This window comes from Ctenopharyngodon idella, chromosome 24 (assembly GCF_019924925.1).
Source record: "Ctenopharyngodon idella isolate HZGC_01 chromosome 24, HZGC01, whole genome shotgun sequence".
NCBI classification, from domain to species: Eukaryota; Metazoa; Chordata; class Actinopteri; order Cypriniformes; family Xenocyprididae; genus Ctenopharyngodon; species Ctenopharyngodon idella.
The window spans coordinates 8,072,644-8,090,213 of record NC_067243.1 but is presented as its reverse complement, the minus strand read 5'-3'; the positions used below and the strand labels follow the sequence as shown (position 1 = coordinate 8,090,213).

The 17,570-nt window shown below is 39.3% G+C and overlaps 1 protein-coding gene across 1 annotated transcript; it reads right to left on the bottom strand.

The window, feature by feature from the left end:
• Window positions 1–299: 299 nt before the first annotated feature.
• On the bottom strand, window positions 300–17,327 carry ireb2 (iron-responsive element binding protein 2). The gene is given in 22 exon segments (XM_051884389.1): window positions 300–1,329; window positions 2,777–2,962; window positions 3,070–3,192; window positions 3,275–3,422; window positions 3,714–3,856; window positions 4,298–4,402; window positions 4,538–4,819; window positions 4,896–4,980; window positions 6,373–6,508; window positions 6,598–6,757; window positions 6,865–6,981; window positions 7,339–7,439; window positions 7,526–7,697; window positions 8,633–8,772; window positions 8,870–9,053; window positions 9,184–9,253; window positions 9,346–9,546; window positions 9,548–9,574; window positions 9,831–9,968; window positions 12,286–12,451; window positions 12,542–12,637; window positions 17,222–17,327. Coding segments are annotated over 22 exon segments (2,919 nt in total). The 5' UTR covers window positions 17,247–17,327; the 3' UTR covers window positions 300–1,215.
• Window positions 17,328–17,570: the final 243 nt, after the last annotated feature.

Genomic DNA, 17,570 nt, shown 5'->3' with positions numbered 1-17,570 from the left:
AGACAAAAGTGCCAGTAGTTACTGAAAAACCGTCATATTGCCTGATTCCAGGCGCTTTGTGCTGATGAGAGTGGCCAAGCTAGACTGAATATGCTCTACATTCTACAGAAATGATTCGCTCATTTCCACAGCGCCCCCAGTGTAAGGGAGGCGCATTACCATGCACTTTATCAAAGTACAAATGATTAATGTTTCAAAGTATATTTTAAAAATTCTAAAATGTATATTAAGTAAAATGTCATAGAGGGTGACTGACAACCTAATATAGTATTATAAATGCAGAAAAGACAAACTCAGCATGCTGATGTCATTATTTATTAAAAATTATTTACAGTAACAGCATAATTCAAGAAAAGATTTGTCTACTGCATCGTTCACCCCAGTGCTGAGGATTTGCATACTGTCTCCACACACAGAACACAAGGACTGAAGCCAAACATCGCAACAAGGCAAACAGCACTGCGACAGTACAAAAACCAGCCATCGTTCACTCTCTAACGTGAGCTCAGATTAATATATATATCATATAATGTTTATGGTTGAACATATGTCTCGGGCTCCATCAGATGTCGTTAAAAAGCAACTTTTTTAATATTTTAGCCATCATTGTCACTCACAATCCCAGTAACAGAAGACACTAAGTGGACGATCATCATAATAAATAAACTAATATTTTACTGGAACAGATCAAAACAAAGAGTGCTTTTTTTTTTGTTGTGGCGGGGATATGTGGACGTTCATACAGAAACAAACGCTGGGAAATGAAGAAACAACAGTGAACATGTGGACACTTTCACTCCATCAAAGTGCCCGTGTCAAAATCAGCACCATGAAACAAGAGCAAAGCCTCCATTGGCTGCGAGGTCGTCGTGCGGTCTTTGCGTCCAGACTGAAAAGCTCAGTTTAGAAGAACAGTTCCTTGACACATGTTGCAGGCACTGCAATATGAAATGCCCAAAGTTTACGCTCCACAACCAGACCGCAAAATACACCTTGTCGTGCCGAATCGCGTCTAGGTGTGGAGAGAATGATTTAAAGAGAAACGTTGGACATTTGTTGCTTTAAGTGCAAAATAATGACATCCTCCGAGACGGGAGGATTCTGCAAACAAGAGGCACAGCGTTCAGAGTTCATAAGACCTCCTGAAGGCCTCTGGGTGGCGCTGTGCCGATCAGAGGTCCGCCGGGCGTCTCCGTGGCTATGAGTCTGATTGTGCTACAGCAGCAGAGAACGAGCTACGTACTTCAGGATGCCTCCGTGTCTGAAAAATGCCACATCCATGTCGTTCTCGAAAAGAGCCATGACACTGAAACTCTTCCCCGTGCTCGTCTGGAAACAAAAGCAGACAAAAACATTAGATGTCACATGACTACAAAAATATTAATTTTAATAATGACAGGTTTAATAACAGCAGGTCCCAAACAATGTAATTCTATTGCTATTTATCCAATAGATGAGTTAGTGAGTCTTCATGAATGATTCATTTAAAAGGATCACCTCAGAAAAGTATTTTGTTTGTCCTACACTGGTTGTGCTGCTTGTTTTTGATTCACTAAAAATAACTGGTTCAAACGAGTCATTTGTTTGTGAATCTGAATACAGTGGCTATGCTATATTTTTTTTAACTTAGTAAAAAGAACCTATCATTTGTCATTTGTTCATTTGTTCATTTGTTCGTGAATCGGACTACACTGGTTACGCTGTCAGCTTTTGATTCACTATAAAGAACTGATTTGTAAGAGTCATTTGTTCGTGAATTGGACTGCACTGGTTACGCTTTCTGCTTTTGATTCACTATAAAGAACTGATTTGTAAGAGTCATTTGTTCGACTGCACTGGTTATGCTGTCTGCTTTTGATTCACTATAAAGAACTGGTTCATAAGAGTCAATTGTTCGTGAATCGGACTACACTGGTTACGCTGTCAGCTTTTGATTCACTATAAAGAACTGGTTCATAAGAGTCATATGTTCATGAATCGGACTACACAGGTGGCGCTGTCTGCTTTTGATTCACTATAAAGAACTGATTTGTAAGAGTCATTTGTTCGTGAATTGGACTGCACTGGTTACGCTTTCTGCTTTTGATTCACTATAAAGAACTGATTTGTAAGAGTCATTTGTTCGACTGCACTGGTTATGCTGTCAGCTTTTGATTCACTATAAAGAACTGGTTCATAAGAGTCAATTGTTCGTGAATCGGACTACACTGGTTACGCTGTCAGCTTTTGATTCACTATAAAGAACTGGTTCATAAGAGTCATATGTTCATGAATCGGACTACACAGGTGGCGCTGTCTGCTTTTGATTCACTATAAAGAACTGATTTGTAAGAGTCATTTGTTCGTGAATTGGACTGCACTGGTTATGCTGTCAGCTTTTGATTCACTATAAAGAACTGGTTCATAAGAGTCATTTGTTCATGAATCGGACTACACAGGTGGCGCTGTCTGCTTTTGATTCACTATAAAGAACTGGTTCATAAGAGTCATTTGTTCATGAATCGGACTACACAGGTGGCGCTGTCTGCTTTTGATTCACTATAAAGAACTGGTTTATAAGAGTCATTTGTTTGTGAATTTTCTTTGGATTGTTTGACTTCTCAAAAGAGAATGTAGAAAAATATTACATCATTAATTTATGTTTCCTGCTAGCTAAACTCCTCATCAATAAATAAAAATTTATTGGCCCCCCCCAAAAAAACAGACTACACCGGTTATTGTGTGCAAGGACATCTCAATGGAAATGCTGAAGTGAAGTGATGTTTTGTCGCTCTACCTGTACTGTGAGCTGTTGTTGGGGCGTGAGCTCCTGTGGGATGTTTATGGTGAATCGCTCTTTTCCACACAGCTCCAGCGAGTCGGCATTCTGTCCTGGCAGGAACTGCAGCGGAGCGATTCCCATCCCCACCAAATGATTCTTATGAATCTTCTCAAAGCTCTCTGCTATCACCGCACGCACACCCTGAGATACACACAAACAGCCAGTGTGAAGTGTTTGTGTAGCAGAACAAAAAGAAGTTCAAGGGATTTCCAGACACTTTCTCAGAAAAAGGATTACAGTTCCAGTACCAGTAAATAAGGTCCTTTGGCAGCCCAGTCGCGTGAGCTGCCAGAGCCGTACTCTTTTCCTGCCAGGATTATGAGGGGAACTCCATCTCTCTGATAGCGTTCAGCAGCTTCAAACACATCCAGCTGTGATGGGACAACACAAACCAAACCATGAGTTCAGAGTCAGAAGGAATCATGTTCAAACCGGTTCAGTCCGGACACTAACCGTTTGTCCTGACGGAATGTGCAGTGTTTTGGGTCCGGTCTTCCCGATGAGACGGTTTTGAAGCTTAATGCTGGCAAATGTTCCTCGAGTCATCACGGCATCATTTCCTCTCCGTGCGCCGTAAGAATTGAACTCACGAGGGGTCAGACTGAGTCAAACATATAAAGGAATTAAACTTAGCATCTGATTGTCTTTATCATAAAATTGATCAACATAGTAATAAAAAGCAGTTTTACTACAAAAACACAATGCAGGAATTCCATGAACACTAAACAATGACTCTGAGGAATGAATCGTTCAAATGAATTAATTCACTATAATGAATTTGACTTCTCAACACTTGCAACACTCACTCAGAGGGGCTGAAATGAGTTTAAGGACAAATATATGAAGCATACTGAAAAGAAAGAGTGAAAAAAAAACATCGAAATAATCTCACCGTTTGCTCTGCAGGTATTTGGCGGCAGCGCTGACTCTTGCGATGCTTCCCGCTGGAGAAATGTGATCGGTTGTTACTTTATCACCCAGAAAGAGGAGCGGGTACGCACTGTCAATGGACTGAGGAGCGCACACCTCTTTAGTCTGAGACGAAGAGAAACAGGGGCAGAGTTAGTGTTGAAATACAGTGAAAATTGGGGAGACACGCATCCGAATGACACCAGTGTTGTTATTAACTAAAATTAAAACTATTAAAATAATTTTTGTTAAATTAAATAAAGCTGAAATAAAATAAAACACATATTAGATGAAAAACTTAAAAAACTTAAAATGAAAAGGACAAATACTGCCTTGGCAGCTAACTAAATAAAAAAGTTCAAGTACTAAAACTTATTTTAAGATAAAAATAAATTAAAGCTAAATTGAAAAATAAAAAAACAAAAACTAATAAAAATGACAAAAGCACATAAAAATACTGAAACTTAAAGTGAAAACTGAAAATATAAAAATAAAAGTCAATTCAAAATATTAACTAATACTATAATAGTATACAAATAATATTAAATAACACTGGATGACACTCACCAGTTTGCTGAAAAAGGACGGACAGCGGATGTAGGTGGATTTTGGATCCCACGGGAAGAGGGCAGAATCGGCAGAGTCTAAACTGTTCCAGAACGTACTTCCTTTCTGCAGACAATCACACAAATCAGCTGGTATTAAACATACAATTCTAATGATTCAACTGATTCAGTGAATCAATCAATTCAAATGAATCCTATTGTTTTATCTTCTGAAGAAAATGTGCTATGAAATTTTTTGCACCTCCATTCGGTTCTTTAGGTCTTTGAACATGGAGGCGATGACGACGTTCTCCTCTGTGTGGTTCACCTCTTCTTTGGATGGCCAGATATCCCGCAGATACACGTCCTTCCCCTCTGAGTTCACTCCTAGTGGTTCTGTCTCAAGGTTGATGCTGACTGTGCCTGCGATCGCATACGCCACCACCAGCGGGGGCGAGGCCAAATAATTTGCCCGCACGCAGTCACACAGGCGTCCTTCTAAATGCCTGTTTCCAGACAGAACGCCACACGCCACCAAATCACCCTGCACACAAGCAGACAGCTCAGGTTAACATGCAGATGTTCAGAAAGAAAGAGACAAAATGAGAGTTCTGCCTCACCTGTTTAATGGCATCTACCACACTCTCAGGTAAAGGTGCTGTGTTGCCCACACACGTTGCACATCCATAACCCACCACCTCGAACCTGAAACCCATGATTGAAAAACATACATGGGTCATTATTTAAAAATTGTGAGTGTGTTTATGTGAAAAAAGGCTATTATAAAGGCTATAATAATCGTTCATTATTGGAACAGAACACAAAAATAAAATTAAAAACTATGAAAAGCAATAAGCACTAAATGCTACAGAAATGTTCAAAGCATACATTTTACAATTACAAACCCGATTCCAAAAAAATGTGGACACTGTACAAATTGTGAATAAAAAAAGGAATGCTATGATGTGGAAGTTTCAAATTTCAATATTTTATTCAGAATACAACATAGATGACATATCAAATGTTTAAACTGAGAAAATGTATCATTTTAAGGGAAAAATAAGTTGATTTTAAATTTCATGGCATCAACACATCTCTTCTTTTTATAACAGTCTGCAAACGTCTGGGGACTGAGGAGACAAGTTGCTCAAGTTTAGGAATAGGAATGTTGTCCCATTCTTGTCTAATACAGGCTTCTAGTTGCTCAACTGTCTTAGGTCTTCTTTGTCGCATCTTCCTCTTTATGATGCGCCAAATGTTTTCTATGGGTGAAAGATCTGGACTGCAGGCTGGCCATTTCAGTACCCGGATCCTTCTTCTACGCAGCCATGATGTTGTAATTGATGCAGTATGTGGTCTGGCATTGTCATGTTGGAAAATACAAGGTCTTCCCTGAAAGAGATGACGTCTGGATGGGACCATATGTTGTTCTAGAACTTGGATATACTTTTCAGCATTGATGGTGCCTTTCCAGATGTGTAAGCTGCCCATGCCACACGCACTCATGCAACCCCATACCATCAGAGATGCAGGCTTCTGAACTGAGCGCTGATAACAACTTGGGTTGTCCTTGTCCTCTTTAGTCCGGATGACATGGCATCCCAGTTTTCCAAAAAGAATTCGTCTGACCACAGAACAGTTTTCCACTTTTCCACAGTCCATTTTAAATGAGCCTTGGCACAGAGAAAACGCCTGCGCTTCTGGATCATGTTTCGATATGGCTTCTTTTTTGACCTATGGAGATTTAGCCGGCAACGGCGAATGGCACGGTGGATTGTGTTCACAGACAATGTTTTCTGGAAGTATTCCTGAGCCCATGTTGTGATTTCCATTACAGTAGCATTCCTGTATGTGATGCAGTGCCGTCTAAGGGCACGAACATCACGGGCATCCAGTATGGTTTTCCGGCCTTGACCCTTACGCACAGAGATTGTTCCAGATACAGTGTCCCAACTTTTTGGAATCAGGTTTGTATATACAATTTAATTATATATAAATTAAATAATTTTTTACTACAGCTTTCATTTTAGTGATATATTTTGTTAACAGTGATAACCTAAGTGTGTGTATATAATATCGTGTGTATGGTGTGTGTACCCGAGTTTCCTGAGGAAGGGCAGGACTCCACTGGTGTTCAGGTAATGTGTGACGGTTCCACTGCCGGGCACCAGACTGGTCCTGATATACGGTTTTACCGTCAGACCAGCCTCGACGGCTTTCTTCGCAAGTAGACCTGAACAAAAAACACAGACATACATGTGAGAGGCACTAAACACTGTGCAAACAGCTCATATCAGATCTACAGATGTGTTGACGTCTGACCTGCGGCCAGCATGACGGACGGGTTGCAGTTATTGGTGCAGCTGATGACAGCAGCGATAACGACAGATCCATGTGATAGGTTATACTCCGCCCCCTCGTGCAGGAACGGGACCAGAGTTGACTGCTTGTCTTTGGATATGTGGAAGCCCTTAAAACCCACCTACACATACATGGATGCCACAAAAAACAAACCCAGGTAGCAACTTGGTACCATTACTTAACTGAGAAATACTTTTTGTGTGTGTGTGTGTTAATATGTGCATTCACCTTCTCATTCAGACAGTTAACAAAGTCTTCCTTCATGCAAGTCACGGCGACTCTATCCTGTGGCCGTTTGGGTCCACTGACATGAGGCACAATGGAGCTCAGGTTCATCTCAATGACCTACAACACCAACCACATGACATGTGACCTTGGTAGTTTTATGGGAGGATATGCTCTGGATTTTTATTGCTCTTTTGGTTATTCATTTCAAGTGAAGGTTACTCAGTGATTTACACTACCGTTCAAAAGTTCGGTGTAAGTGTTATTTTAAACTGTAATAATATTTAACAATATTACTGTTTTTACAATATATTTTTAGATCAAATAAATGGTGAGGAGAAGAGATTTATTTCCAAAACATTAAAACACACCAAACATTTGAGCGGTACTGTATAAAGAAGAAGTCTAAAAAGGTACAGCAGCAAAAACAGTCTGTTTAATTCTCAAAATGTTCAGGAAAAAAATAAATGAACCAACCTGTGAATACTGCGGCTCTTCTGATTGGTCGCCATAGGTTCTGAAGAGTTTGATAGCCTTCAGGTAGTCTTCTAAAACCACAAGCTTCTCCTCACTGCAGACTGATCAGATAAACATTTTTGCGTCAAATTACACCCTTAATATCACTTAAAGCTTTTTAATCTGAAGTATAAAGGACGGTCCATACTAGTGTGTTTAAAGTGCTGCAGGGTGATGTCATCCACAGGAAAGAAGCTCACGGTGGCGCTGTACTCCGGGCACATGTTAGCGATAGTGGTCCGATCGGGAGCCGAGAGCTGCGGCACACCAGGCCCAAAGAACTCCACGAACTTCCCGCCGATTCCTGCCTGACGCAGATGCTGAGACACAAAGATCAGACAGTGAATAATATGTTATTTCTTGAGATGTCGATTTGTGAGCTCACTAATGTATTCATATATTAAAGGATTATTTCACTTCAGAATTAAAATTTCCTGATAATTTATGTCATCTAAGATGTTCATGTCTTTCTTTCTTCAGTTGAAAAGAAATTAAGGTTTTTGAGGAAAACATTTCAGGATTTTTCTCCACATAGTGGACTTCAACAGGAACCAACAGATTAAAGATCCAAATGTCAGTTTCAGTGCAGCTTCAAAGGGCTCTACACGATCCCAGACGAAGAATTAGGGTCTTATCTAATGAAACAATCAGTTATTTTCTAAAAAAATAAAAATTATATACCTTTTAACCACAAATGTTCATCTTGCACTGCTCCGCAATGCGCCACACGGTAAAAAAGGTCACGCGTGACGCAGGTAGAAGTACCGCGGTAGGGCGAATTTTCTCCTCCAACTTCAAAATTGTCCAACATTGTTGTTTTACCTTTTTTGTAAAGGCTGTCTGACTTAGTCTTTGCATGTTCGCTTTGTAAACACTGGATCAGTACATCACGCGTGACCTTTCCAACGTGATTACGAAAAGCGTGGCGCAGCAGTGCAAGACCAGCATTTGTGGTTTTTTTTTAGAAAATGGCTGATCGTTTCGCTAGATAAGACCCTTATTCCTCGGCTGGGATCGTGTAGAGTCCTTTGAAGCTGCACTAAAACTGTAATTTAGACCTTCAACCCGTTGAACCACATTGAAGTCCACTATATGGAGAAAAATCCTGGAATGTTTTCCTCAAAAACCTTAACTTCTTTTCGACTGAAGAAAGACAGACATGAACATCTTGGATGACATGGGGGTGAGTCAATTATCAGGAAATTTTAATTCTGAAGTGAACTAATCCTTTAAGGACACAAGGACCTCGCTGTACCTTAGTAATACCCAGTACGATATCAATGGACGTTGCAAGAGGATTGATGGTCCCCACGAGTTTACAGCCGACAACCTGTGGCAAAGTCAAAGACACTGGCTGACCTAACATGACCGCCTCTGATTCAATACCTCCAACTCCTGAAAGAGAGCATGAGAGAGAGAGAGAGACATTGTGAGGCAAATAAAAACAGATGATTTCACAAATAATAACACAAACTAGTGACATCGTGCTCACCCCAGCCCAGGATCCCGAGGCCGTTGATCATGGTGGTGTGGGAGTCCGTTCCCACCACACTGTCTGGATAAATAAACCCCTCCCCTTCCTGTACCACCTGACACAGGTACTCAAGATTCACCTGATGCACCGTATTGATGTCTGGAGGTACCACGTTGACGTTTTTAAAGGCTTTTGAACACCACTGGAGAAAGAGAACAAAACAAACTCAAGACTTACACTACCGTTCAAAAATCTGTAGGACTTTTTAATGTTTTTGAAAGAAGTCTCAAAATGTTATGTTGTCTTTGTGTAGATATTAATCACCGACTCACCTTAAAGAACTGCAGTCTCTCTTTGTTTCTGGTTAGCTCCATCTCTTGATTTCTGATCATAGTTTCAGGCCTGTGTGCGTCAGACAAACATTAGTGCATCAGAGAAAGCAGACGGATTAACATGAGAGCGTGTATTAGTGTGTGTGTGTTGTGTAGACGTACTCTGACACGGGCTGCAGGTGGAAGGGGCACAGGAGGGGTGTGTTCTCTATCTGTACTGCTGCGGTTCTGCCAGTGGGGGCGTCGGAGCAGGAGGCTTTACTGCAGCTGCCCCGATGACCCGGGCGTTGACCTGTACAGTGACTCCCTCGTGGAGATGGCCGACCGGCAGGAGACCTGACGGCAGCACCTGTGACTCTCATCCACGGGGATTGAAGGGCTCTGGATGGCACTGAGAAATGAGGTTAACAACACTTGTTAGTGGTTTTGTCGCTTGATGGTGAAAACTTGTTGCATCTTGCCTGGTTAAGGTTAGAAAAAGAGAGGGTTTACCAAAAAATCCTGAACCACAATACATCAGCACACTAATTACTGTGTACATTATAACTTCTGGGCATAATCGTTGTTTATGTTAATGCTGTAATTATTGGGTTTTTAAACATAAATACTGGTTTAATCCTTTCTCTAGCCCATGAGTTCACTCTCACCATTTGCTGTAGTCAATCTGTAGTGAATGATCTACGATGAGGTCTGTGGGGCATCTGGGGTTCACCAAGTTTGGATCAACCCCCTGTTTAGCTAAAGCATCTCTCATGGCTGCCAGATCCACCATAGCAGGAATTCCCCTGTGAACAAACACATACAGGAGGCATCAGGACATATCCAAGGTTATGAACAAGCCCAGTTAATGTGCAGATGTTGTCAATAGGGCTGCACGATTAATCAAAATCGTGATATTGCTTAGTGTTATTATCAAATTGCAAAGACTGCGACTGAATTAAATAGAGTCATTATTGTTATTTTATTTCTCTTAAATACTCGATTTTAAAAGCCGCTGTTTAGATTAAAACAGGCAAATGCTTAAGAGTCTATGCCTGGATCATTATTGCAGTGATTATTATGTTTCTAGCATGTTATATGTTTGGGAACAGTTCTTCTAACCCTAACTGATGGAGTTTGTAGCTTTTCATTTTTTAAACAACCATGTTGGAAGACACATCATGGCCATATCCCAGGATGACAATGTCAAGATTCATCAAGCTCAAACTGTGACAGAATGGTTGTGAGGGAGCATGAAGAATCATTTTCACACATGAATTGGCACCTTAAATTACCTTAAATTTACTGAAAATTCATTAAATGACCTTAAATTCATTGAAAGTCTTTGGGATGTGCTGGAGGAGACTTTACAGAGTGCTCACCTCTTGCATTGTCAATACAAGATCTTGACCAAAAATTGATGCACCTCTCGATGGAAATAACATCACAACATTTATTTCCATGAATTTTTGGTCAAGATCTTGTATTGACAATGCGCGATTCGAGCACTTATATGTGACCCTGGACCACAAAACCAGTCATAAGTTGCACAGGTATATTTGTAGCAATAGCCAACAATACATTGTATGGGTCAAAATGATCGATTTTTCTTTTATGCCAAAAATCATTAGGATATTAGGTAAAGATCATGTTCCATTAAGATATTTTGTACATTTCCTACTGTAAATATATAAAAAAATATTTTTGTAAGTAATATTTGTTGCTAAGGACTTCATTTGGACAACTTTAAAAGGCAATTTTTTTATTTTTTTGCACCCTCAGATTCCAGATTTTCAAATAGTTGTATCTCAGCCAAATATTGTCCTATCATAACAAACATACATCAATGGAAAGATTATTTATTCAACTTCTCAATTTCAAATCTCAATTTCAAAAAATTGACCCTTATGACTCGTTTTGTGGTCCAGGGTCACATATTATAAGGATATAGTCACAAAATTCTGACCAAATTGTGCAGCCCTAAAAACAAGCAAAAAGCTTGATTTTTTTTTTTTAGAGATGCAATTTTCTGTTTTTTTTCGTTAGTGTGATCTGCCGATACCGTTTTTTGCCGATTCCGATTTTCTTTCTAAGAACTATAATACAAAAATCTACTTTTCTTCTACGCAAAGTTTTATTTTCATAAAAAAAAACCCAAGTAAAAAGAACAAATAAAAAAAAAATTGCAAACAACAGCACAAATAAATGCAATAGAATAAAGAGAGCTATAAAACTATAAAGTTTTTCAGGTTAAGTAGGTTTTTATTCAGGTAAGAAATACTACAGAAATTAAAGTAATTTGGATGTGTTATTTTACATTGGTTACCTTAATTTCTGTAGTCTGTAGTGTAAATATTAAATACAGATTTATTCTTACCATTAAAGTTATAAAATGTATTCAGTCAAGAGCAGAAAGTGATTTTCTTTGTCTTTTGTTCTTTAAATAACATGACAGACAGCAGCAGAAATATTGGACTGCTGTCCCTTTAAGAGTTTATGAACGGACCCAATACTGTTACACAACATGCGTTCTCTTTTTTAGCTATTTAGCGATCCAAAACTGACTGTGTTTATCTGAATAATCACCAAGACAGGCATTTTGACATAAATTTGTATGTATTTGACCATTTAAGCACAGTAAGCCACTCATTTTAGTACTTGTTGTGACTGTTTGACTTTTGTCTCTGTTTGAGACTGAGTGCGGCTTGTTCGCTCCACAAATATAAATCAGCGGTGCGCGCGCTTTTGGTGTGAGCGCGAAACCTGCAGGAATGAAATTATACGCAATACAAGCACTATTTAACTGGAGCAAATGAGATGATTGAGAGAGAGAGAGAGGGGGCGCCCGCGCGGGTGTGTGTCACTTTGCCGTCGGAGAGAAGAGAGCGAGAACGCGCAGCTGACGTTATTGCCTGTGTCGCTGGTAACAAAACAGATCGGCTCGGAATCGGTAAGAAGTGAGACTGATTGGCTGATCACCGATCCGGGCCGATCATGAGGAAAATCGGCCGATTCCGATCCCTGGCCGATCGATCGGTGCATCTCTAATTTTTTAAAAATCAAAATCAGAAAAATCATAATTAGATTTTCCCCCAAATCATGCATCCCTAGTCGATAACTCACGTAAAATCCTGCAGCAGAACCCTGGCGGGCGAGAACACAACCTCGGCCTGGTTCTGCTGCGTCTGCCAGTCCAAAATATTAGAGACATCCTCCGTCTTCACGTAGAACCCGTCACACTTACGAACGGCAGACTCCAGGAGAACCCGAATACAGAACGGAAGTTTCTCTAGAAGAAAAAGAGTCAGTAAGTACTTTCGCAATTAACTTATTTAGTTAATTAATTTAGTTAAAGACCCTAAAGCACTGAGTAACTCACCATATCTGTCATCACTGAGCTTCTGTGGGTTGAAATATCTCAGCTCTTCATACTGTTCGCTCCGGAGGGTGTCGATCAAATGGCCGAAAGGATGTTCTGTAGAGAATAAAAGCCTTTAACACTGAGAACGAGCTGATGAATGAATGTCATTTGTGCAACAGAGAAGGAAAGGAATGGCTTGTGTGTGTCTGAAACTCATTAATCAGATCTGGATTTGAGTTTGGCTGCAACTCTGTAATGTGCACCTGCAACGACCAAAACTGGCCCTGACTACATCAGATCAACATCTGCAGGGATCATATAACTCAGAGAGAGTGTATATTCTCTTAAGCCGCCTCTGTTCATTGGCCTTCACTTCTTCCCTCCCTAAAGTGTTAGTTCACCCAAAAATGATTTACTCAAAATGAACCATGATTTACTCACCCAAGCCATCCTAGGTGTATATGACACTCTTCTTTCAGACAAATATAATCAGAGTTATATCTAACTCTGGAGGCTAATCCATGCTTTATAATGGGAGTGGATGGTGGCCCAAATTCTAAAGACAGAAAAAATGCACTCATCCATTATAAAAGAAGTCCACATGGCTCCGGGGGGTTAATAAAGGCCTTCTGAAGCGAAGCGATGCGTTTGTGTAAGAAAAATATCCATATTTAAAACTTTATAAACCGTAATCTCTAACTTCCGCTAGCTGTCGTTCGCGCGTTCATGAGCGAGTGGCGTTCCAACTTGTGACGTAAGACGCATGCGCAGCGTGAGCTCTGGTGAGAATATGCTAGTCTCGCGAAAACCAAGCTGTGTACAGCAAAGGAAATCCACATGAAGAAATGAATTATTTGAGCTATACTCTAGATTATATTAGTGTTAAAATGCTGATTTCTTGTGAATATCCGGGTTGCTTCAACAAAGCTAAAGTCTTGAGATTACGTGCGCCGACATCAAAGGAAGATGCAGAGCGCTGTGCGCGACTAGATTGTTTGTTTGTTTGTATGTTTTGCTGCACTGATCGGATTACTGCTTTATTTGTATTTCTATATCACCATCGGATTACTGTGCTTTTCGGATTACTCCAATTCTAACTGTCGGTGCTTTGGACTTGATTGTTGACTGCAATTTTTACTGCCTGCAAGTTTTGCCATCGGGCTGCTGCGAGCTCTCTACCCTGTTGCGTCTTCCACCACTTTCGGCTCATCAGATGGGTGAGTTACCGCTCTCTCTATCAGTTGCGCGGTTTGTTTACTGCTCGCTATCTGGGTGTGTTGTCTCCCTCTTAGTCTGCTGTTTTTGGTAATGTGTATTACGGGGTTTGGCTAACGTGGTTTTCGCTAGTGATTGGCATTTACTCCGACAATAAACATGCCTCGGCCAACAGTTTTTCAGTTTGTTTTGCTGCTGCAGCCTCCTCCATCTCCCGGAGTTCCTGGTCGGTATACTCCGGTTCAAACAAATATGGCTGGGCAAAAAACAAAGTCTTCTCTTGGCTTATATTGAAATCCTCTGACATTTTTCTTAAGAAATCCTAGTTTTGTACTTTTAATTCGTGACCGGTATTTTGTTTTGTTCTCTCCTCTGCACTTCCGTGTTCGTCACCGGAGCTCACACTGCGCATGCGTCCTACGTCATAAACTGGGACACCACTCTCTCGTGAACACGCGTATGACAGTTAGCAAAAGCTAGAGATTACAGTTTATAAAGTTTGAAATATGGATGTTTTTCTTACACAAACGCATCGCTTCAGTTCAGAAGGCCTTTATTAACCCCGCAGCGCCGTGTGGACTTCTTTTATAATGGATGAGTGCATTTTTCCTGTCTTTAGAATTTGGGCCACCATCCACTCCCATTATAAAGCATGGATTAGCCTGGACATTATTTAATATAACTCCGATTGTGTTCGTCTGAAAGAAGATAGTCATATACACCTTGGATGGCTTGAGGGTGAGTAAATCATGGGGTAATTTTCATTTTTTGTGTGAACTATCCCTTCAAGGTCCAATCAGAAGGCACAAGTGTGCAGCTGTGTTTCTCGTGTTGGCAATCAGGGTTAGTACTGAGAGCTTACAAACCCAATTCATGTTCAATTAAGGGATGCACCAAACAAAGAAGAGAAAAGTAAAGAAAAGTAAAGAAGTGAAATGAACCAGGTTCAAAGCTGAACACTTACATCTATAAAAGCATATTATGATCAAAATTCAAAGAATTGCAAATTAAGTATTTGCATTTCCTCACTATGCTTTAAGGTTCCCATGCCTAGAAGCAATGCCCTCTTGGTTATTCAGGATATTAATAAACTGTATTTTGCATTTTCTCTCATAAGAGAAGGCAGAGAAATGTCTGTTAAAGAACCTGTCACCTATTTTCAGAAAATAAAAAAATAATTAAATTTTGTCCTTTTTCAATTTTGTTGTGTGTTACCAAGCAGTTTAGTTTTGAAGGACACAGAAGTGCTTTTATCATCCTTCTATCATCCAACTCCAAAGAATTTTCCAGAGCACTGTTAGTATTATCATAATAGTGTGTCAAAAATTTTTATTTACTGTGTTTTTGGAATAGACTGCATTGAAAAACACATCCATCCAGCAAATCATCATATTAGAATTATTTCTGAAGGGTCATGTGACACTGAAGATTGGAGTAATGATGCTGAAAATTCAGCTTTGATCAAAGGAATAAATTACATTTTAAAATACTTTACAACAGGAAATAGTTATTTCAAGTATTATCAAATATTAGTGTATTTTTATCAAAGCATACACATTAGGGACTCCTTTCAAAACATTAAAAATGGTCATTATGTGTGTGTGTGTGTATATACATATATATATCCATTAGCAAATGAGATGCTAATGGATATATAATAGAATCATCCATTCAAACTTTCAGTCAAGAATTGTTTTTTCGTTTAACCATTAATTTAGTTGGTTCTCATGACAGTGCATTCACATCAGATCTGATTAGATCAAATAAGATAAGTGATTTCCACAGACACAGGCTGTGTTATAATCACACTGCAATGTAACATCAGCACTGCTGCAGTCAGACGAAATTCAAAAGAAGGGAAGAGAATTTAAACTATCCATGCAGAAATAAAATGTTTGTGACTAAGAAAGGACAACAAAACCAAATCATGATATAAAACGCACACTAGTGCTCATGCACAGCAGTGTATTTCAGTATATTCAGTCCCAGTGTGACTGCATGTGTGGAGGAGGACGAACACGTACAGACACACACTTATCACGCACACCCTGCGCCTGCTGCCTGCTGCACGTGTTAGATTAGGTTCAATGAGTTTAGATTAAACTGCATCCGCCACATTAGAAACGAACACAAAAATCCCATGATCTTTATTTATGACATGGAAGATAAAGACACTGGGTGGGAAAAGTAAATAACACTCTCGCTGACAGACAAGAAGATTACAGCAGGATCAGTGCATTAACTTGAAGAATGAGCAAACACAGTTAATTATAATTATACAACCTATACCTCTAAAAGAGACCTTAAAGTAGACATTACTTAGTATATTTCTGAAGATGGTTCCTCCCAAAGTTCCTCACAATGTAGGATTTACAGTTTTGGGGACATTTGGCTCCCACAAAGTAAAAAAAATTATTATATTTTTTTAATTGTTGGAGCTAGATGTTATTTTTGTAATGTCAGCATAAGGAAGACGTGTAATAAACTAGAAAATATAGTTACTCTATATTTAAAAAAAAAAAAAAAAAACAGCTCACTTAAAATCATAATTTATCATTTTTAGTTTCCAAAAACTTCCACACAATGAAAGTTTGGGAGACATTTGGTTTCCACAAAGTATATACTTGTGACTTATTTTTCAATACTACGTTCATTTTAAGACACTAAGGGTTCATACATTTAGTTATTCTAATAAAACGGCTAATTTAAAATCATAATTTGTCCAGAATCATCAGTTTTTACAAAATTTAACCCCCAAAAACTTCTTAACCTTTTACAAAAGAGAGAACAAACTCGTCAGAAGATCAAGTAATTACAAGTAATTGCATAATTGTGACGAAATATTTAATAAATACAGAGAAATATTGTGCTTTGCCCTTACAAAATTAGTTTACTGTGCCAGTAGTATTGGTGTAGTAATGGTATTAGATGATAATACTGCTTCAAATCAGAAATATACATATAATGGTACTGAATAATTACCATATTCGAGTACTATGGCATTTACATAGCACAGCAAAGTAAGAACACTATAGGATTATAAGTAGACGCGCAAAAAACGAAACACCAAGGAGACAGTGTTGGTACCATGGTACATGTGTGTTATTGTAAACAACACACAATAATCGAGCATTGTGCATAATAGGCTGTGTCTCAATTCCTAAAGAGCTGCCTGACTAGACAACATTTTGAGCATCAAAGACATGTTAAACAGATACTGTCACGCTGGGCATCTCACTGGGTTACGGCACACATAATTTTTAGATCGCGTGAGCTGCATCATGTAACCGCACGCGAGCTGGATGTCAGTCGCCGCTAGCCGCAGTGCTAATGACAAACCCGAGTCTTTCATCCTTTCAAAAGTGCATATTTGAGAACTGTTTTGACACCCAATTGTAACTTCACATATAACCGGTGACATTCTTCCATGTCAGAGCGTAAATGAGATGAAAATTGTTATTTTTGTCATTAAACAGTCCTTACCGTGCCGAGGTGAACCGAGCGCCATGATGAGTCCTAATATTAACACGACTCCACTCGCTCGAGTCACGACAGCTAGCCAATCAGTGAACAGTACCTCCTTGGAGTACTGTCCAATCAGCTAAAAGCATCTCGCACATAGCCATCCAATCAACAAACAGAATTTCCTACACTACCCTTCATCACCTTAATGTGATGTGTGGGAAATCCTTGGTTATTTAATTCTATTCGTTTTGATGATTAATTAATTAATGATCTAATTATATATATATACCTATGAGATATATATATATATATATATATATATATATATATATATATATATATATATATATACCTATGATGTCTATAT